The 26109-nt window shown below is 32.9% G+C and overlaps 1 protein-coding gene across 3 annotated transcripts in view; it reads left to right on the top strand.

The window, feature by feature from the left end:
* The window catches only part of LOC118196051 (organic cation/carnitine transporter 2-like), a 47724-nt gene that overhangs the window by 6404 nt on the left and 15211 nt on the right, over positions 1 to 26109 (top strand). For 2 of the 3 annotated variants that reach the window (XM_035367420.2, XM_085817586.1), the window contains exons 2-6: positions 1519 to 1913; positions 6545 to 6775; positions 12915 to 13111; positions 16724 to 16960; positions 22100 to 22234. In XM_035367420.2, coding sequence (XP_035223311.1) covers positions 1587 to 1913; positions 6545 to 6775; positions 12915 to 13111; positions 16724 to 16960; positions 22100 to 22234 — 1127 coding nt within the window. In that variant the 5' untranslated portion in view covers positions 1519 to 1586. The remainder of the gene's footprint in view (positions 1 to 1518; positions 1914 to 6544; positions 6776 to 12914; positions 13112 to 16723; positions 16961 to 22099; positions 22235 to 26109) is intronic. The other variant, XM_035367421.2, reaches the window with a different exon arrangement.

Below are 26109 nucleotides of genomic sequence, written 5' to 3'. Positions count from 1 at the left end.
CTTCTAGAGAATGACTGTGGATTCTATTTCCAACTTTTGAAAACCTTTAACCTAGGAAGTAAGTGATATGGCTGCTTTTGAGAACTCAGTGAGATTTGATGTCTTCGGAATTGAGGCCCCTGCTAAAATCCTTTTTCAAGTGATGGAAGATCTGTCGTTTTTCCCATTTTCTTCATTCATCGTGGAAAGTGCTGTTACACCTCACTTATACTAGCATTCTAACCACATTAATCCATGTCGTAAAAAAATGTGTATACTTCATCAGTAGCATTCAGATGAAATTCTCAAAGGTTTCTGATTCCTTGGGAAGTGTGTCTATAAAGACATCCCAAGAAATCATAAAAAAGAAAAATAAAGGAACTTTACTTTCCTAAATTCTTGACTTGCGATTTGACCTTAAAAGTGAAGTGTTCGTATTAAAAGTGGAAGGTCCGGATAATTGAACAGTTCTGGTTACTGGAGTTTGGGTAATACACTTCCTATTATACATGTAAGGCATTCGTCTTAATTGTCTCATTCATCTCCGTTTGCTTAGCTTACTTCAGAAAACTAGACAGTTGCTCACACATTTATTTAGTTTTTCTGCGATTAAGCTTATAGTGGTATTATAGATATAACTGTCAAAAGCTACTATATAGTTTATCTTATCCAGCTATTATTTGTGCAAAAAAAAAATGCTTTCAGCTATATTCGTGCAAAAAAGTGCTGGCTACATAAGAGCTTTGCCAGTTTTTGCAAATAAATATTCTGTTCAGTGTGATGATATAAGGTGCAGTCTCTCACTCCTTAGCTTTGATATTTCCTGTCTAACATTATACTAATACGAGCGAGCTGTCAGTTTCAGTGAATTTAACTCAAAACTTTATTTTATTATAGAAGTAAGTGAAAAATTAATAAAGTATTTTCTGTATCTATTAGTCTCTTAGTTATTAAATTCAAATTAATTACAACCTCAACTTCAGTGTGCAGTTCTGTAAATTGTTTTGTTCAAATCTGATAATAACCAATATTTGTATAGAAATCCACGGAACAAATAGAATATGTAGAAATAATTTTTATGAGTCTAATATTTACTAGCTTAACTCTTGTAAAACTCTAACTCTCCAAAATTAATTTAAGTCTTTCTTACCAAAACTGTTGGTTAATCTGTGACAGAACCTAAATTTAACTTTGCATAGCAACACATGAACAAAGTACCTGCATGCTTCTATAATCCACCAGTCGCTTAGTGTCTCAGCTAAAATTCGCTATAACATTTATTCTTCTTTTACCTTAAATTAAACTACATGCTTCTAAGAATGAGAACGAAAAAAGGTAAAGCAATTTAGAAATTCAGCGCGTTATATGAAGACATTCTGGATGATAGTCAAAAAGTAACTTTTGCAACTAAAATTTAATAAGGAACCTCTTTCGCGCACAGATGTGTTTAAGAGTGACTAATTCATGAACTTTTATTCCATGATTTGTTATAATAATTACTTTTTCCTCTTTTTCTTTTTTGTGATTCACTAAATGTAGGAAAGATGCAATGTACTTCATGAACATGTACTATTTCAGCAAATGAAACAACTCTTTAGTTTAAAATAATGCCTGATTGGCGCGGCACAACTTCCGGAAAGTACCAAGTCCTCACCGCATTCCTTTTGTGCTGCATCCAGTTGCCAATTACATTCAGCGATCATTTGTTGCACTTGTACACATGGACGCCACCACACCGCTGCCGATTACCACCTCACAACAGTACAACTTTGGGACATGCACTGATGTGGCCCATCGTAGAAAAGCATGGCCGTAAAATGTTCGCCTCATGTTCAATGTACTTGGATCCTCATGATCACTCGCTTGGAACTCAGCCTTGCGTTTATGGATGGGATTTCTTGCACAGTGAAGAAGAGTGGACTCTGGTAACAGAAGTAAGCTTTCGAAATTAAAACATTTCTTGAAAATTCATTGATCTTTTACGTTTTTATTTATACCCTTTATACTTTTATCTTTCACCTCTATCTTTTATTATTGACTTTTATTTTTTTCTTATGTTTTATGCTTTTATTTTTTACTTTTTGATTTTACTTTTTACTTTTATTTTTTACTTTTTGATTTTACCTTTTACTTTTTACTTTTATCGTTTACATTTTTCACAAGAAGTGGAATTTTACATAAAGAAAATTTTGAGTCGGATTTCTAAAGAATACTTTTCTGTTTTATAAATGTTATGTAATTTAGATTTTGTTAAATCAGTAGGTTTAAATTATTGTTACTAACTTAAATTTGTTGTTTTAAATAGTCATTTTCGTACGACTTGAAGCTTATAAATATCTTTTTCATTTAATGGCTGCTTAAAGTCTGATTATGAGTAATCATTACATAAGAGATGGCATAATAAGCGTAATATAGCAGAATCTCGGCATTGATGATTTTATTTCTGGTTAATAAAACTGAGATAACACGATAAGCCAGACTAATTTCAATTATAAATAATGATACAAAAAACTTCGTCAGCTTTATGGATCCCACATCAAGTCTCTTTGAATACCCACTATGACATAATGTTTATTAGAACATTAAGTCCTGGTAAGAGAAACCTGAAAACAATAATCCATTTACAGTTTTTTTTGGGGGGGATGAGTGCATCACTTATTACACAGGTGTTTTTGAAACTACGAATGTGGTTACACTTTAACATGAATTTTGCACCCAAAACTGTAAACGGCAACAAAATTAATTGTAAAATAATTATCATTTCAGATTATTGGCTAATAGCTTCTTTGTCTCAATGTTTCGGAATTGCTATGGCATCAAAATATCATCAGCGTTTATGCTTATTAGGTTGATAGGTTTACTTAAATGGAAGTTCATCTGCATATTCGACTCTGAATGTTTGCATAATTCTTAGACGGCATAATTAACACCTTCGCTTCAATATTTTTGTAAGCGGACATAATTTACAAATTCTGTTAATTTTGCACACGATTTAAAGGCTCACAGGATGATGGAAATGTTTTTGAAAATTTTGTCACAGTACTATAAAACTTTCAGTATGTATTTAGGCTAACATACTTAAGAATTATGGCAGTTTCTCGTTAGTTACGTGACCTAGGGGAGTGTTAAAAAAATAAAAGCTAGTATACAAAATTGTCTTTACAGCTTTTCTCAAAAGGTGCAGAAACTCATTTTTACCCGTCGTTTCTAAAATTCTAAAAAATTTACTGCTTCTAAATACTGCCGCGCGTTGTCTTCCCTAAATCCTTAAAATTTTGCTTCCTTAAATTTTGCTGTTGAGTGCTCCTCTAAGTTCTAAAAATTTTGCTTTTTCTAAATTCTATCACCTGGTGCAACAGCAGTAGTTGCACCATCTGTACTGCCACCCTGGTATGTATACTCCCAGCATGCCAAATGGTATTTTCCATCAGGATAGCACATGTTATATGCATAATTAACATGAGCTGGTTATTCAATGGAACGCGCTGAAATTTGATTTCTTGGTCACTGCGATTCCCATTGATTTGTTCTCCTGTGAGTGGTGTCCGACGTCTTCTCTATGAATGCTCCTCCAAAGTCCTCCCTTAATGAAACTAAACTGGGAACTATGGTCTATTCCACGCTTGATCTAAATTACTTCAAAATAGAACTGGAGTACCAACTGAATCAAGGTTCCTCTGAATTGGCGACTGGTTACACCGGAAATGATAATACTACACCTTACTGATCACCTGTTAATTCAGTCAAAATGCGCCTTTAATTACCTAAAACTGAAGTCTCTAGTGCCTCAATAATACACTTTTTTATCCGCTTTTTTCTGTTTTATTTGTAGCAATTCTTCATGTTTAGTCATTTTCTACATGAGATAGTTTATTTTAAATTAATTAATCCACGTTTATACTAATCAAGATAAATTAGCATTGCCATGTAGTATTATCATGTACGCCTTTTCTGATGAGCGGAAATTATTTTAAATATTTCTCACTTTAAATGATTGAGAAACTTTACACTTTAACCTAAATAGTCAATAATGAAGACCAGAATTTCTATTTTTTTAATTATTTGGAAAAGGAAAAAGTCATGAAGTTTTATGAGATACTTTGTGTGTGTGCGTGTGTGTGTGTGTGTGTGTGTATAAGATTATTTTTCTTTATCGAGCTTTGTATTTAAAAGTTGTTTCCCGGTTTGAATTTTTGTTGTGGCCATTAACTTAAAAAAGTTTTTCATTTTATTAACGCTTTCACTCACTATAATACGCCTGACGCTGGAACTGCTTTTTAGAACAAGTCGGCAATTACGAAACAAAACTTTCTACTTGTATGACACCTCTATAAGGCAATAGCGGTTCAGCTGCCAGCTGTTTCATCGAATGACTAACTGCTGTATGATGAAAAGCGAATGTCCTGAAAGAATGGGAAATCATTCAGGAAGCAAAAATGCAATATATGAATTGAATATAAATGGAAAAAAAAGGCTATAAATTGAAATATTTCAGACTAGAATCTGTTTCAAGCATTCCTGTCTTCATAATACCCTTAATTTTTTTTTACTTACTTAATACTTTTTACTCTTTTACTTACTTACTTACGTTATAAGCCTACAAACATAAATTCAGGCTTGAGATGTGAATTTTATGCAAGCACTTTTGCACACAAGTCCTGAATTTGAAATGTTGCATGATTTTCATGGTCCAAAATTAAGAAATCTCCCTGATTTTATATTATTAGGAATACTAATGTACAAATCTTAAGATGAAAATAAATCTTATATGAAAAATAAGTTATACTGTTCATAAAAGTTAACTTTTCTTAGCTATTCTCAAATATATTATTCACGTATTTGTATATATTCAAGATATATTAATTCTATCTACAAGAGCTAACATTTACATGTAGAACAACTCACGTTTTTATAATACAATATGAGGATATGTGAATTTTATGTACAGCATACTTCTGTTTTAAAATAATATTTCATATCTTCAGGTAAACACCGTTAAAATGCACGTCGTATATTCAGATTGGTTTAAAAGAAAGGTTCTTATTCGCCCAAATACATGCGAAAGAAAGTGTTAGGGAGAGAAAAATCTTCCTTTTTTCAGTAACCTCTTTTTCTGGGTATTTACTAGTGCTTTTGTTGTATATTTTAATTCCTAGGAATTTCAAATTTCTAGATTATTTCCGAGGCACATTGTATTCCCTTGGATTTATATTTTTCATGAATGATCATAGTTCCTGAAGCAAAAGTCTGAGGTTCAGGTAATGGCGCCAAATAAGTCTAAAATAAATATATATTTTATCAGTCATTAAGTAAATTCTGTAATAATAAATTTTACATACATTTGAGAATAAAAATAAGAAAAATTAATAAATTAATAAAATAAAATAAAATAGAAATCATGCAGATATTTTCTTTGTATCGTAACTGACTTCATTAATATAATTAATATGCATTCTAATTAAATTAACATTGTTACATTGAGGCTATTAATTAACAGTAATTGTAAACATTGATGGCTTGTGGCGACACAAATTTATTAACGAATTACACAAATCATATAAAGAAAGTGATATCACGAATTATATTAAAATTAACAATATAAAGTTTGCTGGTAACATTTACCGAATGAATATTATCCTTGGATATTCAAAATGTTTACTATGAACCCGTGGGAAAATGAATTAGAGGAAGACCAAGGTCTCGATAGTTGGAATGTATCGATAGCTACTTTAAGATTATTAAAATTACCAACTGGGGCAGAACTCTGGCAAAGCAATGAAGAACAGAGTGGAAGAGTTTGTAGAGTTATTAGGATTTATAGATGCTGGAGACGTGAAAAATGTGCAATGCCCTTCCTGCGACTCTAACCTGGACCTCTCGAATACGCGCCGACTGTGTTACCGTTACACCACGAAGGCATACTGGAAGGAGGGAGGAAAAAAACTTCTAAGTTCTTAAAAGTTTTCTAAGGAAGGTCATGGCACAGCTTAGTTCGGCGGGCCAATGGATGTTAAAAGTCCATCATCAGCAGTTTAACTGTCAACTGTTGTCTTTTGACACAGTAATGGTTACAAAGTGTTTTAAAGCAACTCATTACCTTAGTTTCTCACTCTTTTTCCTTCATTATGTATAATTTATGACTCCACATACTGAATGTTGAATCAAATCCTTCATTTCTGCGAAATTTTATGTTTGAAGCTGTGAGAAAACATATACAGGAAATCTCACTTATTATCATTCAGTAATTTATGCTACTTATATTAACCCATTCTAGAATTATTCTGCATACTATTTTGTGACAGCTTGTTGATAATAATTTACAACAAATCATAGTGCTCTGACTCAATCAAACAGAAGTTGACACATAAAACAGAAGCTGAGGTTTAAAGTAATCATTTTTAAACAACTTCTCATTTCTAGACTGCGGTTTGATGTAATTAAAATATTCGTGCCTAAACTCATTTTAAAAGTCTGTGAATATTGATTATTTTTATTGTATCATTTCTGTAAAACAACTTTTTTAATAAAATGATTTTTTTTTTTTTTTTTTTTTCAAAATATATAGTGGAATCTCGTTTGCGAAAGAGAATACTTGATCAATCTCCTACCCTATGTGTACACAGTCGGAACTATGCTTGGAGGACTGTTATTTGGAATTTTAGCGGACCATTATGGAAGAAGATTCAACTTGCTCGCAGCTCTTTTTTTTCACACCATCCTTGGTCTCTCGTTGCATTTCTTTTCGCTGTTTACGATCTTTGCAGTTGGTCATGCCGTACAAGGAGTTTTGGTAACGGTAGGTAAATAAATTACCTTTTCTGTTAGTTTCTTTTGACATAGTAATGGCTACAGAGTTCTTTTAAGCAGCCCATTATCTTAGTTTGTTAGAGCTCTCTGGAGCGTACTGTAAAAAACTTTCACTGCTTACTGTCATTAATATCACTGCTAACTCGTCCAAATTACATTTAGTCTAGATACGATTTTAAAAGCGGGAAGTTTATGTCTGAGATTTCCTTGATGCACAGTCAAAATGCTCTCTGTTCCTTTTCACTGCTCTAACACGAATCAAGCGAATGGCGGGTCTGGCAGTTACCAGGGCTCGTCGAGTTCCAAAGGGCTTTCCAATTCATATATTATTTGGAGATACAAGATTTATGAAATTTAAAAAAAAAATACTAGGAAGAAAAACTGAAATAAAAACTTTAAAAATTCATGTTAATTGAATAATGTCCAGCTAAGAACATAAAACTTGTACAAGATCTTTATTTTGCCATACACGACATATCAATATTCAGAACTGCCTATTGATAAAAAAAATTAAATAAAAGCGTAGCAAATATGATATAAAGTGGAGTAGGAAAAATGTGTGTTGAAAGATTTTAGAGGTACATAGAAAAAATTAATAAGGTGTGTATCAGCTCTGACTAAAATTCAAGCGTTACAGTGATTTTCAATGCTGCATATTAGACTTTTCACTATATTCACTATGTTTTCAGTGTGAATTCATGATGAACAGTGCCTTGAGTCTTCTGTAAAAAATGTAAATGTAGGCTGCAGTGATACAAGTCGGTATTCTAGTGCGTCCACACCTGTTCTTTTGTATTTAATTTCACAGAATATGCGGCCACTCCATCCGCTGGATTCCTTCGCCTTTGATATAATCGGTCATTAACGATAGAGCAGAACAATATCGTCCATTAGGAGGAAGTTATTACCGACTGTAATCCTGAAGACTTGACATAAGGATCAGGAACCTCATCTTTGCATACTTCAGCATTCATAGTTGCTTCGACAAGAATGTATAGATCAGTGCGGCTTTTCAAAATGATGCCCACCTACATCATGATTCCATCATCTCTGTACCGTGCCTTACATGTGTTTGGTGTATTTTGTTTCCTTTAGACTGTAGCACGTCTAGAAATTCTCTAGACAAAATACAAGACTCATCAGTAAAAAAATCTCAGTTCCAGTCCGTGGCACTCCAGTCGCAATCACCTCTGTATCAAAGCAATCGGACGCATTTTGCAGCTCGATTTAGTGTCACATGATTCAAGTTTTTCATTCTTTTAGGCGGCCTATCACTCACAGTATATCTGCACAATCGAGTTCTTGTGGCTGCAGTGAACTCCTATATAATCTAGGCTGATGTGAACTATCTATTTCCTTTAGAAATTGTTGCAAATAACGGTTCTAAGAATTTGTTGTAACACCATTTCGGCATTGGTATGGTTGTTTGCATACGTCGCTAGTGTTTCCAAATTCTTGACATGATAACATTTGAATTCCTTAGTTATCTATGTCAGTGTGTGCCTTGTTTCCATCCTCCCAAACACACATCCTTTCTCCCAATCTATCAGATACTTTCTCAACGATATGTTAAACTCTCAGCTACTTGTATAGCCCTTAGAATTTGAAGCAACCCCTTGCAATCTTTTCTTCACGTGCCGAAAGATGGGTGCAAGAATTTGCATATTTCTCTGTCTCTGTAGCGAAGATGAATTCCATTGGGCTGCATGAAAGTATTGAACTTGTGCTGCCAACTATCTTTCATTAGATTTTATGTAACAGAATTAAGATAAAACATCTTTTTATAATTGTTTCTTTTATTTTTCTCGCCAATGTATAATCAATCAAATTATTTATTAAAGTGATAAAAAAATTTTATCAAATTATATGACTCGGAAAAAACAAATCTAGCCTTATAACCCTAAAATAGTGCCCAGTATTCTCTGTTATGTTTTCCAAGGCCAGCTGCAGATTATATCTCACACTTTATATAGCATCATTGTCTTATACTTATGAAAGCTAGTTATTTTTATTACATCTTCGAAAAACGTCCGTTTCAATAAGATGCCCAGTTCTACTGCTGGACATCCTCAAAAGGACATTTTCGAACAATAAAATTTACCCTACCTATTCTGTTATAATCTCATACACAGTTTTGAAACAGTATTACAAACCAATGAAAAGAAATTAGTCTTTCCGGCAAAGTACGGCATAAATAGTAAAACAACAACGGTTGGCATTGCCGCAAGAAAAAAAGACTTATATGGACACAACATGCCTTCTTGTACAGCCTATTAAATATTCTTTTTAGAACAATAAGCTGAAATTAAATATTGTTAGATATTTACAACAGTAAACTGATAATAAATGTTCTTAGATACTTATTGATAGACTAACAACTTATATAAACTGTAATTGTGTATGTTGTTAGACTACGTTACTTATCGAAAATATTTTTTTTTAATTTGGCATTGCCAAAACGTGAAAACTTTCGTCATTTAAAACACTTTTGTAATTGGCAGTACATGACTACGACCAACGATTGCGCAAATAAAGGCCGAGTAAGAATTTCTAAGTAAGATAAGTTTGTTGGGTATATATGTTATCAACAAAGTATGAAATCCAGCATTCTATAGAATACCTAGGAATTTTATAGGATGCCGAAAAATCGCCGGGAATGGGTGAAACAATTAAACATTTCACTCATTTCCAAATGACAAACCAGCAAATTATGAAAATACATCCCCGGTTCGTTTCGGCAAAGCACGTGACTTTTGTTCCTCCGCTCAAGTTCAAAATTTGCCCTTTGCATTTTGCGCTTTGTTCATGAGTGCCAAAATATGCGCCATAGTATTTTTTTTAATAAGAAAGGCACAAATTTTATTTCGTACAACTTTAATTTATTTTACGTATTTTGAATAAAGGTTTTTTTAATGGCTGTCTGGCTGTTTTTTCAAAATAACATTTGCATTTTTGAGGAACGAATGCCTTTTAAATAATAGCCTTGTGAAGTATCGTGTTCTTTGGTAGCATCAAATGTACGAAATTTCTAAGACTTTAAATGAATTATCACTATGTCTTGCAAAATAACACAAAGACTTTATACCGCGAAGATGACATCCGTCCTAGTTCTTGCCGTACGGAATTGACCGTCATTTCTGCGGAAATCAGTTACATACATCAATCAGTTACAGGCATACAAGGCCTGTTGTTCAGTACATATTATTTTCTTTTGTTACAAGATATTTTGAATAGCACAGTATTACATATGAACACTCTTACAACATAAATCAATACTATATATAAGTGAAATTATATTGTATATATACACATATATGCATTTGGCAGTGCATTAAACGAATACTAGAAGTGGTGTATAAAGTTAGATAACTGTATGAACAATGTATTACACCGGATGAGTACAAATATTTGTATATGTCAAGAAACAAAGATTTTTATAACAAAAAAGTTAAATAACTACATATATGTAATATATATATATATATATATATATACCCACTTTATATATTATCTCCAACCTTTTTAAGTTTTAAAGTTCTTATACAAAAACTTTACTGTATTGAAGGTTAGCAGCCTCCTTATGCACACTTTTAAAATAATTCTACTTTAATTAAACTTAGGAGATAATATAATCAATTAATCAATACTGTTTAGGAAATAAATTATTATTAACTAACTTTGCAGCAATTGCGCAAGTAATAATAACTTGTATTCGCACTAAATGGATTTAAGCATTTGATATGCTAAATAGCAGCTATTAGCGCTTTTTATCTCTTACCTAATGTACCCACTTTATATATTATCTCCAACCTTTTTAAGTTTTAAAGTTCTTATACAAAAACTTTACTGTATTGAAGGTTAGCAGCCTCCTTATGCACACTTTTAAAATAATTCTAATTAAACTTAGGATATAATATAATCAATTAATCAATACTGTTTAGGAAATAAATTATTATTAACTAACTTTGCAGCAATTGCGCAAGTAATAATAACTTGTATTCGCACTAAATGGATTTAAGTTCATACACCATTTGATATGCTAAATAGCAGCTATTAGCGCTATTTATCTCTTACCTAATGTACCCACTTTATATATTATCTCCCACCTTTTTAAGTTTTAAACTTCTTATACAAAAACTTTACTGTATTGAAGGTTAGCAGCCTCCTTATGCACACTTTTAAAATAATTCTAATTAAACTTAGGATATAATATAATCAATTAATCAATACTGTTTAGGAAATAAATTATTATTAACTAACTTTGCAGCAATTGCGCAAGTAATAATAACTTGTATTCGCACTAAATGGATTTAAGTTCATACAACATTTGATATGCTAAATAGCAGCTATTAGCGCTATTTATCTCTTACCTAATGTACCCACTTTATATATTATCTCCCACCTTTTTAAGTTTTAAAGTTCTTATACAAAAACTTTACTGTATTGAAGGTTAGCAGCCTCCTTATGCACACTTTTAAAATAATTCTACTTTAATTAAACTTAGGAGATAATATAATCAATTAATCAATACTGTTTACGAAATAAATTATTATTAACTAACTTTGCAGCAATTGCGCAAGTAATAATAACTTGTATTCGCACTAAATGGATTTAAGTTCATACAACATTTGATATGCTAAATAGCAGCTATTAGCGCTATTTATCTCTTACCTAATGTACCCACTTTATATATTATCTCCAACCTTTTTAAGTTTTAAAGTTCTTATACAAAAACTTTACTGTATTGAAGGTTAGCAGCCTCCTTATGCACACTTTTAAAATAATTCTACTTTAATTAAACTTAGGAGATAATATAATCAATTAATCAATACTGTTTAGGAAATAAATTATATATATATATATATATATATATATATATATAAATTAAATACTTATATTACAGGAGCTGAAACAGTAATTTAGTTATTTGGGGAATGACTGTGATGAGAGCTGTTCTAGGTTACTTCGTTTTTGCAGCGCAGTAGGTAGTGATAACATGAAGTTGCGATAGAGCAACATTGTTATTTTGAATATTATTCCACCACGCTGCGCGAAACATGGGTGCTGGTTTTTTTAGATGGAACTTCGCCGTTAGGCGGCATTCAAAGTAATAGTGGTCTGGAGTCGCAAATGTCTGTGTTAGATAGACCAAACCTATGCAGATAGGCTTTGTACAGTGCATGTCCTGTTAGGAAATGTGACATGCTGCCTTCCCTGCAGTATCCGCATTGCTGTAAACGTTTGCCCGATCGCAATCCAGAACTAAAACAAAGACTTTCCAAGCTCATAAAAGTACTGCACCTAACTAAGCATTCTTTTTTGCCATTTCACCTTCCTGCTGCGAATGTGTCGCTTAGCCTCTGCTAGTTATTCTCCTCTATTTGAGATGCAGTTACATATCTAGAAATGTGGAAGGGGGGTTAGTATCCCTGGTTTTCCACAAATTCAAAAGATAATGAGGTATGGAGTTCATCATCCAGAAATAAATAATGTTTAACTACCAAGTTGGTGTGCTTCTTCTAAAACTCCATCCAGTTTTCCACTACACAGCAGTTTTCAGTCATCCGGGCAAAAGTTTCCTCGGCCATGACTAAAAAGAGAATTGGTGCTTTTTCGAATCAAGCTGTAATCTAATATCAAGTTATGTACAACAAAATAATTCATACGTTTGGTACTGTAGATTGCGATGAAAAAAGGGAAATACACAACGATAGTTAACAGCAGTCCCATGTACACAGTTTCAGCGTTCTACGGCTAATCGTTTTTGAGTTTTGCTACGTACATTGTGGACAAAAAAAAATCCCTTTTAAATCCATTTTACAATCTGTTTGGAAAAAAAAAAAGTCCTTTATTCTGTCCGTGTGTATGGACGTCAAGCAACAAATCGTCCAAACGGATTCAGGAACTATAAAAATTGGTATTTCTGTTGAAATATATGATACCTGACAATTTTCGCCCTTACAGTACTTCGTTTACTTCGTAAAAGAAAGTAAGAAAAGAGCGCATTTTAAGTCGTATTTGTCATTATGTTTTGTTCTATTCTCGTCTGGTGTGCATTTTGCAACTTATGAGTGATTGTCGTTTTTAAATTTCAGATATTATAAAACCATTTTCTCTTCATATTCTAGGCGATCCAATGCATTTCCTTCATATTGCTGTTGGAAACAGTGTCTTTCCCTTATCATCTAAAATCAACTGTATGTTTGTGTTTCGTGACACCTTTGGGGATTATCATTTTAGCTATCGTGTCATGGCTCATAAAAAACTGGAGGTACATTCAGCTCGCAATATCAGCTCCTGGTATTGTTTGCTTGGGCTACTTTTGGTAAGTAAAACAATTAAAACTAATTTAATTTTTGCTTAAATTTCATACAAAAGCCTTAGCTGACGGAACGGGCTAAATTTTTATTGGGTATAAATATTTAGCAAAATGCAAAATATAAATATTAAAAAAATTTAATAAATTTCTTTCCGAAAAACTGTTATAACTTGCCTTAAATTCTAATTATAAATAATTTATAATAAATATGCTTTATAACAAATCACACTAACATTTGAAAATTAATGCAATATATGAACTAGATTTAATTTTTTTCTCTTTTCCGATTTCCGCTTAAAAATATTTCTGATTACTATTTCCTTTTAATAACTTAATAATGTTAATTACATAGGCTACATAGAAAGCTATTGAGTCACTAAAATTACTCTACTGGTAATTTAATGAGAGTAGAATGTGACTGATTACTTGAATCATCATCAGTTTTGAAACTTGTTGGTATTTATTCGCTTTCAAACAGCAAATAAATTTTATTTTTTTCTGGTGTAATATTAACAGCATTACCTAAAAAACAATAAAACGTAAATGTAAATTATATATCTCAAAGTTAACTTCAAAAGAATTCTATATTGAATAGACAATCACTCCTTTGTAACAAAATATAAGTAATTCATTTTTATTTCTGCCCATTCTAAATATCTGCAAGAAAAATTTAAAAAGCACCTTCCATTCTTGAGGTATGAATACTTAATTCAGTTTTATTTTTTACTGATCGTTAAAAGTGTGAGCCAATAAAACACGGAATGCTTCCGGATTTGCTCACTTCTATTGAAGTTTCTATACATTCTGTAAATTTTGGTATAACACACTATGAAGTGTTCTAAGAATGTACGACAGCTTAATTTTTTTTCTGTGCATCTTCTACAAGTTTTAAGATTTGTTAAACTTCTCAGTTCCACTCATGACTTCTGAGTTTTTAGTTCTGTTTCTGAGAGTGATATGTACCGCAGTTTAAGCAGAGAACGAGATATGTATCAAAGATCCAGATTAAGTAGGGATCCAGAGAGTATAGTTGCTTCTAGTGTCCCAAGAGAAGAGTACCATCATCGTAAATAATTTGGTAAAGCTTCATTGTATATTGTTGCGTTCTACGGGTCCGTGGATTTAGAGCAGTTGATGATAACACTTGATGAAGAATTAAAACACAATTTGTTCACCAGTAGGACACAGAACACTTCCAAAGACACGTTTACAGTTGTCGAAAAACTACGATAAACACGCTGAAACAATCCGCAACACAGCCTTCAGGCTACAACGATGAGGACAGCTTCTTGAAAGGCACTAAAGTACAACTCCCGACCTACTCTGTAGATCATTCTCAAGCTAATCTCTGATCTCAAGACACTACTCTCTCCCAGGAAAGGAAGGGCATATATAGCTTTAACCTACCTTCGAGAACATTCTCGAGAAAAACCGCTAAAATGTGTTCTAGAATGTTACGACACATCGCCAATTTTGTCACCAAATGCGCGATTTCACCCCAAATCTGTCAACCCTGTCTTTCCTTGCCACTTTCTGCAAAATTATGCCCGCTTTACAGGTAAGCTATTTCACCGCGTAGCCGCTGGGCATTTCGCAACAATATTATCCATCTCAAAGAAGAATACGAAAAAGCAGCATTTGCATTTCAGCAATGAAAATGTTTTAAGTTTCTTGGGAAAAAATCTGCTTAAGTTGTAGAGTTTTGCGTTAATCAACCAGTTGCCTTATTATTTTACCTGTACTTTCATTTCTATTTTAGTCAACTTCCAGCAGGTTGCAAATTATTTAATATATGTAAACGCGGAGTTCTTGAGTTCGAAAAGTGAGTCTTTGTCAGTTATCGCTGGGCGTTACTCTCTCTCTTAATCAGATTTAGCTTCGCTTGCGGTAATTGCTTCGTGAGAATACTGAGGCCTGAGATAAAGCTTAGTTAAACGATTGTTACTTTGTATTTAATACAAGTATTTTAGTCGTCTGACACGAGATTTCGCACGAGCTGCGAAGACTTGATGTTCTATTACTTTTCTCAGTTTATGGAACCGTTAACTGACTTGTAAGCAAAGGGATTTGTTTTATACCCTCATCTTAGATCATGCTACTATACTCTGAAGTTTCGACAGGACGATAAATCATCTGTTTGTTTTACTGGTTAACGCTTAAGTAGTGAGGAACCGTGCAAAATGTGAGACACCGCCAGCTACAATCAATGGTATGCAAAACTAATTAAAATTGAAAAGTAAGCATATGGTTTCAGTTGTTCATAAATGCCCTCAGCTGTTTATTCGTTTTGATATCAGCCACAAGAATAGTGCTGCCTGTAGCAGTTGCAATGAAATTTTTAATGGCCATTTCCTAGATCAAGTGTCCTCTGCCCTCTTGCGAAACCACCATACATCATACTTTTCTAGAGCTATCAGGTTCAGAAATACACACATAATTTTGCTGCATTTTTTGGTACAATAAATGATGGCAATTCCTAAAATCTTATTCACTTTGCTATTATTCTAATCACCTACTCTTGAATTGAAATTTCAATTACCCATTTTTTGCATTTGCAAATATCTTCGTCAGAAGAAATACTTTCAAATATCTTCTTGATATCATCTTCATTCAATGATGAATGACCACCAAAAGGTTAATGCTATCAAAGTTAGCTATTTCAACACACTTCTTCGCAAACGTATTTATAATAGCTTTATATGGAACTCTAGTAATACGTTGTTAGTTTCAATGTGCTTTACAAGCCCACGGTACTTAATAATTGTATCTCAACTGCAAAACCCACAGCCACAGAAGTTTCACAAAAGCTTAAACATTCTCATTTTCACTCGCTCCCTTCTGATGAATGTTTCTTTCTCTGCTGAAATTGTAAGGAACATGACTAACTCTATAATGCAGCAAATTATTTATCAGTTTTTAATTTCCTGCTCGCTGCCATAGTTACCAAAGAAATCACTAACTACTTTGTAACCGTGGTAACGATGTTAAGGCGACAATCATCGGACTCTTGGGGTGAATATCGATGGACCTGTCCATCTGCATATTTGGCTTATGTCACTGCACGTTTGAAATGCGAGAGAGCGGATATCTGAACAATTTTTAAAACAACAATAAGTTACAAAACTGAAAAATGCTCAAACGAGTTCTGAAGGAACTAAATTTAGAGATATGTTTTAGATTGGATTTGGATTACTTAATTACGGCAAAGCACTCGAGGGCTATCTGTCTAAGGCAAGGAATGCCTTCGTAGAGGACTTTCTACGGGAAACTGGCTCGTATATATGTTACACATGTGGAAACCACGGAAACGACCATGCAGCCAGCTCGTTCGCAGGGTTCTAGAAAATTACTCCTAAATATGGTCTCTTTATAAATAGTATAAATATAATGTAATCGTTAATTATAAATACAGGAAATTAGATATATATAATTGAAATGATATTAAGAATTGTGTATGTAATGTGTATGTATAAGCAATTTCTTAAGGATTAATTTTGTGTTTTTAGGAAAAAAGAATAAATCGTATCATAGCTAAGCAAAATTTAAGCGAAGGAATAAAGTAGGTTTATTAAGTGGAAATAGCATTAACCTTCTACTGTGCACCGTTTTATTTTTTAGGTTGATTCCACGATCTTTGCCTTGGCTTCTGGCTGAAGGATATGCTCACGAAGCTGAAAAACAAGTGCTACGATTTGCACGTTTCAACAAATCTCTGTTACCCCACAATTTTCGACTACAGCTTTTGAACCTATGTAAAACCATTAAGTCTTATGCTACGGGATCGCAGCACAGTTTAGAAACGGTGGTCTGCTCGGCAAAGATCAGGAGGTACACATTCATCCTTTATTATATGTGGTAAGTTTACACTAATTTTATTTAAGTATGATGCGAATTCTTTCTTATTTCACAACGAGAATTCTTTCTTGACGTGAAGTTTGGTGTAAATAGAAATTATATTAGTTTTCAGTTATCCAGCTTCTATGCCGGCATTACGTTTATGACTGCAATCAAAATACATTTATTTTTAAAAAGGAACTGAAAGTTACTAGAGTCTCTATCCAAAACTGCTGACATTAACGTTTAAGAAAACAAACACAAGCATCAATCTTCGATATGCCCTCTAATAAGTATTCTAGAAGCAAAAGTTTGAATCTTAGTAAAACTTGCATGTTTGGAATCACTGAGTCCAGGCGAAGCAAGGGCCTTCAATGTTTTATGAACAAAAAAGTGAAAGGACTGTTGTAATTGAAAATTTTCAGATTGTAATCTAATATCTCGCGAAAGATTTAATTTTTTTTCCATAAAAGTTGATAACATTTTTTTCAATAACGAAATTATATGGCTGTCTTGTTTCTAGGGCGTCTGCAAGTGTCTCCGAAACCAAGACTGGTCATGCCATAAAGTGGGGAATATGTATATGTTGTTGTCCTGTCGATGAATTTCATGGGAAAATGGTTACCAAAGCCTCAAGGACGTTAGATATCTATTTCCACTCCAATTTTGAAAGAGAGCACCCCAGGGCGTGATCAAATGGTCTCCAAAAACCTCTACCACCAATCTGCACGAGAAGATTTTCTGCTAGCCATATATTTAGAGTGTTCTCTCCCATGCCGCAAAGCCACTATACATTTACAAACATCCATGCCTTCTCCGGGATTTGAACCTGGGCCATTCGGTGCCGCAATAGGCTCCCGTAGCCACTATACTGTCTGGGCGGCAATAGGTATATGTTTCATGCGTAATTTAAGTGAAATGTCCATACGTGGAGTTATCTTTTACTAAGACACTGTTTAAAATGTGTAAAGGAAAAACCTATTGCATCATTAACGGTTTTTGTTAGAATTTCACGTTGCTAACTTTAGAATTTCCTTTAATAATTTCCTTTAATTTCCGATAATATTTATGATGAAGTTTTTCCAGTTGGGGGTGTTAGTGCTTTCGTAGATTGGTGGTAAAAAACAATGAGGTTCAATTTGAAGGCAGACCGTATTACGATCAGATGAAAATGTTGAAAGTATTTCAATCAAACATGAAATAGTTTTTAAAAGGAAAACGTCAGTTATTGTAGAAATATTGTAATGATAATGAGTAGGTTGGTTTAGTGTAATTCCAATGCAATGCTTAGCTTGTACGACGTCAAAAATTTCTCTGTTTCTGCGATTAGAACACATGGGTTCCAGTTAACATATTTAGCTTTGAAATCACCGCTAATGATCCCACATGAATTAATTCTAAAAAGATCAGTCAGTCCTGCGTAATCGATAATACTACTGTTTGAACTATAAAACTAAGCTAGAGTAATATTTATTTTGCCTATTCGGGGAGTGTTAATTGGGCTTTTAAAAGAATGTAATTATTCCATAGTGAGGAATGCTTTTACGCATATAGGTGACGGTGCGACCATATCGACCAATGTGTTTAAATTTGTTTGAACATATTTAATATTTTTTAAAAAATTGAAAGTACGATAATAAAATTATGCTATGTCATAAGTAGGTTAGAAATATCAAAATTGTGCAGCTAATATACTATATGTATGTTTTTCACATCATAAATTAAAATTTCGTTTGTACGTCTTTCTCATTACTTTGCGAATGGTCCGTTCAAAGACGTATAAACTATATATCCTTCAATTTCACGCTGATTTCCCTTGAAACGCAGTTTCTTATAACACATACTATATAGTAGAGGATCACGATGTGAGTGCAGGTAACAATACACATTCCTGCAATAAACCCATTTGAAGTTTTTGATTTATGAAAATAAAAATAAAAACTTTTTTTTTTTTTTTTTTTTTTTTTTTTTAATGTTGCGTATCTGTTTTGTATTTCTCCTTATCTTCAACACGTACACAATTGAATGGCAGTGTATGTGAAGGTCACAGAGGGTAGAAAAGAACAATGAGTTCTCATAGAAGCCTTAAAATCAGTCGAGAATTGAGAAAGCTTATCAAAATCGTATACAATTACTGTAACTGACTCCCCGTTCTTTAAATCTTTGTTATTACTTTCCAGCTCTTACTCCTGTCCTTTCCATGTTTGCAAAACTTCCTTTTTATAATGGTTTCTCATACACTATTAGTTCCTCATCTAGGAAGTATAAATGTGAATAAAATGTTCACGGCAGTTTTATCAACTTTCATTTCCCAAATCTCAACTGATTCTGACATAGCCAAGTTGTTAGCCTTTTAAGAGTTTATTTTATTCAGTCCCGTAACTAGAAGAGAAAATAGTTCAAATTTTTACCTCCTTGTATTAAGTAAAGGAAGTACTGTAATCGCGAACAATACCGGGTAGCATATTTCACCGGAAATATCCATTTTGACCATTCCAGAATCCATTTGATTTTTTTTTTTTTTTTTTTTTTTCTCTTGAGGGATACCTGTATGTACGGACAGCATAAAAGACTCTTTTGAACAAAATAGATTCAAAACGGAATTTTTCGTGACTTCTGCACGTATCGCGCATAACTCAAAAACTATTATCCGTAAAACGTTGAAATTTTGCATTTAGGACTGGTTGTGCACCTCTCCTTTCGATTGCAATCCGTAATCCCAAACGCGTATTCAACCCCTTAAAGTTCTTACCCGGCCTTTATTTTCGCAGTCCATGGTCGTAGTCATATACTTGCAATTACAGAAGTCTTTTAAACGATGAAAATATTCATGTTTTGGCAATGTCAAATTTAAAAAGAGAAAAAATAATTTTGGACGGATAACAAAATCTAACTTTTAATGTGGTCTCCCGGGTCCGATACTTATATTAAGGAAAGTTTTGCACTTGTTATGAAAAAATAAAATTAAGAAGTTTAACTCCCGTATAACGAAAATTGGTCTTGATATTTAACTTAAAATTTGCAATTTTTATGTCATTTTCAATTTGTTTCGATGGATTAGTTATTCAAGTTAGAATAACTCAGGAAAATAAGTTTGAATGATATGCAGCAAGAAATGTGTATAATTTAGTACGCCGTATAAGTCACGTTGTGTCCACGTAATTTTTTTTTTTAATAGTTGCTCCTATTACCTTTTGAAAAGTAGTTACTGCGCTAAAATTCGAATTACATTTCACACATCTTTTATCTGTGTAGATTCCACTAATAATCATATTAAATCTTTTTTACCTGTAGAATTACGCATCGTGACTTCTTAGATGAAATTTAATGTATCATATGATTCGAGTTCAAGCTGAAAAATTTCAAGTTTATCTTTTATATTCACTAAATAGGTAATAAGTATGAATAAAAAGCTAACTTTAATGATTCCTTTGTTGATTATGAAAAAAGCGATTCACGTTTTAGTTCTCCAAACAAAGCGTAGTTAGTTTTCCATGCGTTTTTATGCTCATTTTGATATGATAGCAATAATCTAATATTTTAAATAAAATCGAATTCCTTGAAAATGAGAATATTTAGTGTTGTCATTCCCTACTCCTGGAAATCCGTAACAAATTTTATGATTAAAAAACATTCACTTTTAACCTGCCAATTATAAATTAATAAATTTGATAGCTTTCAGATTTTATAATTACGCCCAAAGGAGCGTTTTGTGTGCTACCTTTATTTATGAAATATCATGTTCATTGCACTTAAACCATGAAATTCAATTCAACAGCAATATCGCAAAATAATGTGAAAATAGAATATCTGTAGAATTTCCGATGTACAATCTCGCGTGCTAGAGATAAAAATCCTTTTTTTTTCCCCCTCGAACAATGTTGCCATTGCTCGCTTTGAAATCATGGAATTTTTTAATCAAACATTAGTTAAAGTTTTACAAAGACAAATTTCATATTTAGAAATAAATAATTTATATATATAATAAGACAAATTTCATATTTGGGTTTACAGATGCCCATATTTGAGTGGAATACTACGTTATTCAAACTTGGATGGCTCTAGGTTTTTTTCACAATGCGAGACACATAAATACATCCATGCAAGCTCATTATTTAATGCAGGGTTCTACTATTTGGTGGCAACAATCTGAAAAGAGAAACTCCGTTTATATTGAACAAACGCAAAATGCCAAAACGAAATTAATAGCACTTCTGGGCAAATTGCTCCTTTGGACTAAAAATTATTAACACTAACAACTCGTATCTAGAAACATGAAAAACGACTGCTTTAATTCCGTATTTAATAAACTAGTCAGCTATCTGTTCGCCGACTGATAGACATTAAGCGAACGGATGAATAATGGTAATTTAAGTTCGGCTACAAATAAATACTAATGATGATGATTTCTGTTTTAAAATGTCTAGTGGTTCTTTTCTCTGTGTCTTTTTTAAATGTAAAATGGTAAAAGTTTGAAAGAATCAAAGTGCCATTCAAAAAAGCATATTGTTTTTAAGTTATCCTTTTTGACGTAATGGTGGGCAACATGCACAGTAGAAATCTGAAAAAGATAAAGGAAAAAAATCTGTGTTACATAAACTGTCAATACGTTTTCGTATTGGGAGTGATTGTGAATATCAACACACCTTAAAACTCTTTTAAGTATTAAAAACAATTCATCTGGGAAATTTTGAAGTGTAAAAAGGAAAGAAAAAGTGGGAATTAAAAGCCCCGCTTACGCTTCATAAGATCTGGAAAAATGATTTCTTGAATTTTGAGTTTAAATTATATAAATGAAAAATTGCGTTGAAAACTGAACAAAAGAATTGAAAGAAAGTGGGTAGACATTAATTTCGCAGCTCAACTGGAAGAGAGCTTACGTGTTTGGCAGACCACAAATCCCACCTGCAAGATATAAAGTACGTATTTTTTTCGTTTTTCTTGGAATCTTACAAAAGTTCTTCTTTACACTAATTTATTGTATGATAGTATTTGTCTGTACCTTTCTTGCAAAAGTTTTCGAGCATAACGATATGGTATCAGAACAAATTTACTTTCAATTACATTATATGCAATATATTTATAAGTCATAAAATATTGGTAAAATATGATTACTCTCTATACATACCTATAAGTAAATGTTATTTATTTGTCATATAGGTTTATTGTATCTCTAGAATCCGAAGCATATCCAACGGAGCTTCCTGCGCTGAAAGACAATAGATATGCATCCTTGTTTGTCAAAGGTTTAATGGATTCGGGGCTCCTTATTCTGCTGTACTTCTTTGCACAGAGGTTAGTGATATTCCGTTTCTTATTCGTTGTACATTATACTGTTCGGAGCTACGGGTTCGTTGAGACTTCTTCAAAAATTACTTTAAATCAGTGTTTCTTAAACTGTGTACCACGCAACCCTAATATTCTCTGTAGATCACTCAAGGGTTTCAAGAAATTTACATGCTTTTTTCTTTCATAAGATTCAAGAAAGTAACTTAAAAAGAAGCAATAAAAAATAACGTCTGAAACGAAAATTAAAAAAAAAAAAAAAAAAAAGTAGAATAAGAACTACAACTTTCACTTACTAATCTGGATGGTCGATACAGATGCAACAAACAGTCCGTCATTGCGAGTTGTAATGGCACCGTGTGGAAAATATTTAGTATATTATAGATGCCACGTTGGAAAATCGCCCGGAATCCTGATATGGGTGATTCCCTGGTTCATTTCTTTATTGATCGCTTTACATGGTGAATACCACAAATCAAGAAATACAGGGGAATCCCGCGTACTTGGATATAAAAGTGTGGTGCCAGTAGCCGGGCATAATAATCACTCGTGGATGTAGTAGGTCTCATACAATATTAAATTGATTTGAAGTGTTTTTCTAAACTTTTTGCTTACTTTTAAATTTTATTTGTTCTTATAATATCAAATTGCACATACTGTTTCATAAGTTTCGAAGTAAAAAACATAATGTATCACAGATCATAATGTAAATTAGAAGGAAATGCAACCAGGAAATCAGACAAGCATTTATTCGCTTATTTAAATAATCAAAATTGCGGTTACATTTCATCACTCGCATTTCCCGAATGAAATATTTTCCTATCATGTGATCCGTAGCAGATGTTAATGCTTGCTTGGTGAATCACCGAGCGAACTATATCAACGAGTGCACTACATCCCTGTATTTTTTTGTTTTAACACCGTTTTCGATATTTTGTAGCAAGATGGACAAGTGGCTTATAAAAAGGAACTGTGGAGCGTTCTACTGCAGGACTTGTTGCTCCTGCTTCAGACCCAATAACTAGCTCTTTTGCTAAAGATAATGAAGCTAATGATCAGAGTGATACAAATTGCCAAAAGAAGTTAGGCAAGTTATGGTTCTAGAAGTAATCAAACCACAGCAGTAGCTAAAAAATTGGGAAATATGATGGAGGTTATATGTCCTTTAGGATTCATGAACAATAAATAACAGTAATCTTCAACATGTTATATATTATGTAATAAGTTCTCTCAAACAGCTCTATTCGCCCCCCCCCCTTCAACTAAAATGCGTCGTCATTTGGAATCTGTTTATGGATAGTTTAGAGCAGGGATGGGCAAAAATTTTCGGTAGCGGGCCAAAAATCGAAAAAGAAAAACGTTTGGCGGGCCAAGATAAATTTTTCTAAAATTTTAAAAACAGTATACAAGTATTACAATTTAAATATGCTAATGGGATGAATGAAATTACGATTTCATTTTTAAAAGTTCCTTATATTGAGATTCGAAGTGAGATGTACTGATTCTAAGGAACGAGGCTAAATGCTCATCTGTCAGTCGACTTCTGAAATAATTTATTTCCAAGGTTCATAATTGAAAACACTTGTTCACATATATAAGATGAAGCAAACATAGCACTGATTTTCTGGGTGTGAGATATTAAATTCCAGAAATTTACTTTCGATAATGATTTGTAAAACTCTAACTTTGGCTTATTTAGAAACAACTGCTTGAGATGATTGTTAGATTGCAACTCAATTAATTCAAGCTACAAATCTGACCTCCCTGCTTCACAGTTTATGTTGAAAGGGATGGTAAAAATATCCAATTCTGTTTCAATGGCACTGAAATCTTGAAATCTGGATACCATTTTCCTTCTTGGAAAAATTTTGTCGGCCTGAAAAGTTTTTACAAAGACTTTGTTTTGGCCTGAAAAGTTTTTACAAAGCATTTTGTTTTCTTTCATATTCGGACATTGAATCGTAATTGGAATTCTTATGCTTAGATGTGAAATTTACGGGAAATGTTATATTCTTTGAAGACTGTTACAGTTTCATTGCAGACGACACATACTGGTTTATCTTTTACAACTGTAAAAAAATATTTCCAGGCCCATTCATCATTAAAAGCACGGCGCTCTGAATCAACTTTACGTTTTTTAGTAGCCATTTTGGGTTTGAAATATTTTACGAATAACCCAAAACAAGCACTAGCTACGCTATACTTTAATAATTTCACCACTATTCACAATGCTGTATATCCTCAATCTTTCCATACGCAATCAATAATATTAGAACTGGCGCCAAAAGAAAAAGCCGCTGACTGGAGCTTAAAATGCGCAGTCTGCCACATGCAAGGTCTAATTTACTTATATTGGATTCCCATATGTCTGCTTCCCAAGAAAGAGATAACGTTTGTTGGCACCAATCTACAGCTATGACTAGGAACTTCCGCTTTTAACACTTTAACGATTGAAAGCTGTCTGTGCTTGCTATTTCCGTCGATTTAAGTTCTGTGGAACAAAAATAGAGAAAGTAAAAAGGTCATCAGTCCTTTGAAAAAAATAAATAAATGGAAGAAAAGAGCAATATTTAAACAATGTAGAAAAAGAGATGGGTATATAATATATAAATATATATTTCTTTTAATTTGCCTCGGACCGGCAAATTAAAATTCTATCCGCGGGCCGGAGTTGGCCCATCCTTTGTTTAGAGTAAAATATGTTGAACTCTTTATTCAAAAGTGCAACGAATACTTAAAAACGTTTGTGGCCGAAAGCAAAAAAACGGTGTATGTAAAGCATCTTAGGATTCTTACTTAATCTGCTACCAGATAGCTTAATGAGGCGAAGCCTATCCATTTTGGGAAAATCTTATTAAGCCTTCTACTATGGAGATTGTTAAATTCATCTTAGATGAAAAAGCAGCGGAAGAGGTAGCTAAGACACCTTTTAAAATGAACTTTTCCTCAAGAGCATAAAATGTCATTGGGCAACTGGATTGAAATCTGTACAGATAGAGCACAGGCTATGAGTGGCATAATTAACAGGACGGTACAGCTTATTAAAAATATCGCCGAAAATGGTCTTAGTAGCCAATGCATAGTACATAGGGACTTGCTACAAAAAAATTAGCCTCAAGTATTAAGACTGCTCTTGATAAGGTCGGTCGTCTGTGTCCTTAACTTCATAAATATTCGGCCACTAAAATAATCGTTTATTCAAAATACTATGGGAAGACATTGGAAGTATACATATATCTCTTCTTTTACATACTGAAGTCAGATGTTATCTTGAGATAACATCTGACTTCAGGAAAGACTAACCCATATTTTTGAGCTAAGGGATGAGGTGGATGCTTTCTTCTTAGAAAACGATTTCAAATTGAAATGTTGACTATTTGATAGAAATTGGATGCTTAAAATTGCCTTTTTAAGCGATATTTTTACGAAGATCAGTGAACTTTATTTAACTCTTGAGGACAAACAAGTAAATGTACTTTACTGCTCGAGAAAAAAAATCATTGCTTTCAAGAAAATGAGAAGAAGAAGGGGTTAAAATAAGGAAGGTATTTGTTCAAGAAATTATTTAGCACGTGAAAAGTTTGAGCAAAATCTTCCTGGTACTGAGTGAGTATTTGAAACTTTTAATCAGTATTTTCTAAATGAAAAACAGATTAAATGTCAAAATTAATCGGGTACTAAAAACCCTTTTATTGTCAATGTACCCGACAATGTCATCAAAAGAATATGAAACTTTTACTGAAATGACATCTCATTAATTGTTGCAAAAAAAAAATCAATTAACTAGTGAAATTCTGATGCAACTTAAAAAATGAATATCTTCAAGTGTCAAAAAAGGCCTGTTGGTATTTTTACTATTTGCAACTACATGTGTGTACGAAACG

Source organism: Stegodyphus dumicola, chromosome 5 (genome assembly GCF_044657685.1).
Source record: "Stegodyphus dumicola isolate Sdum_Otavi_A_Nest chromosome 5, ASM4465768v1".
Lineage (NCBI taxonomy): Eukaryota > Metazoa > Arthropoda > Arachnida > Araneae > Eresidae > Stegodyphus > Stegodyphus dumicola.
Note: the sequence above shows the minus strand (reverse complement) of the source record. Positions and strands in the feature narration are given on the sequence as shown.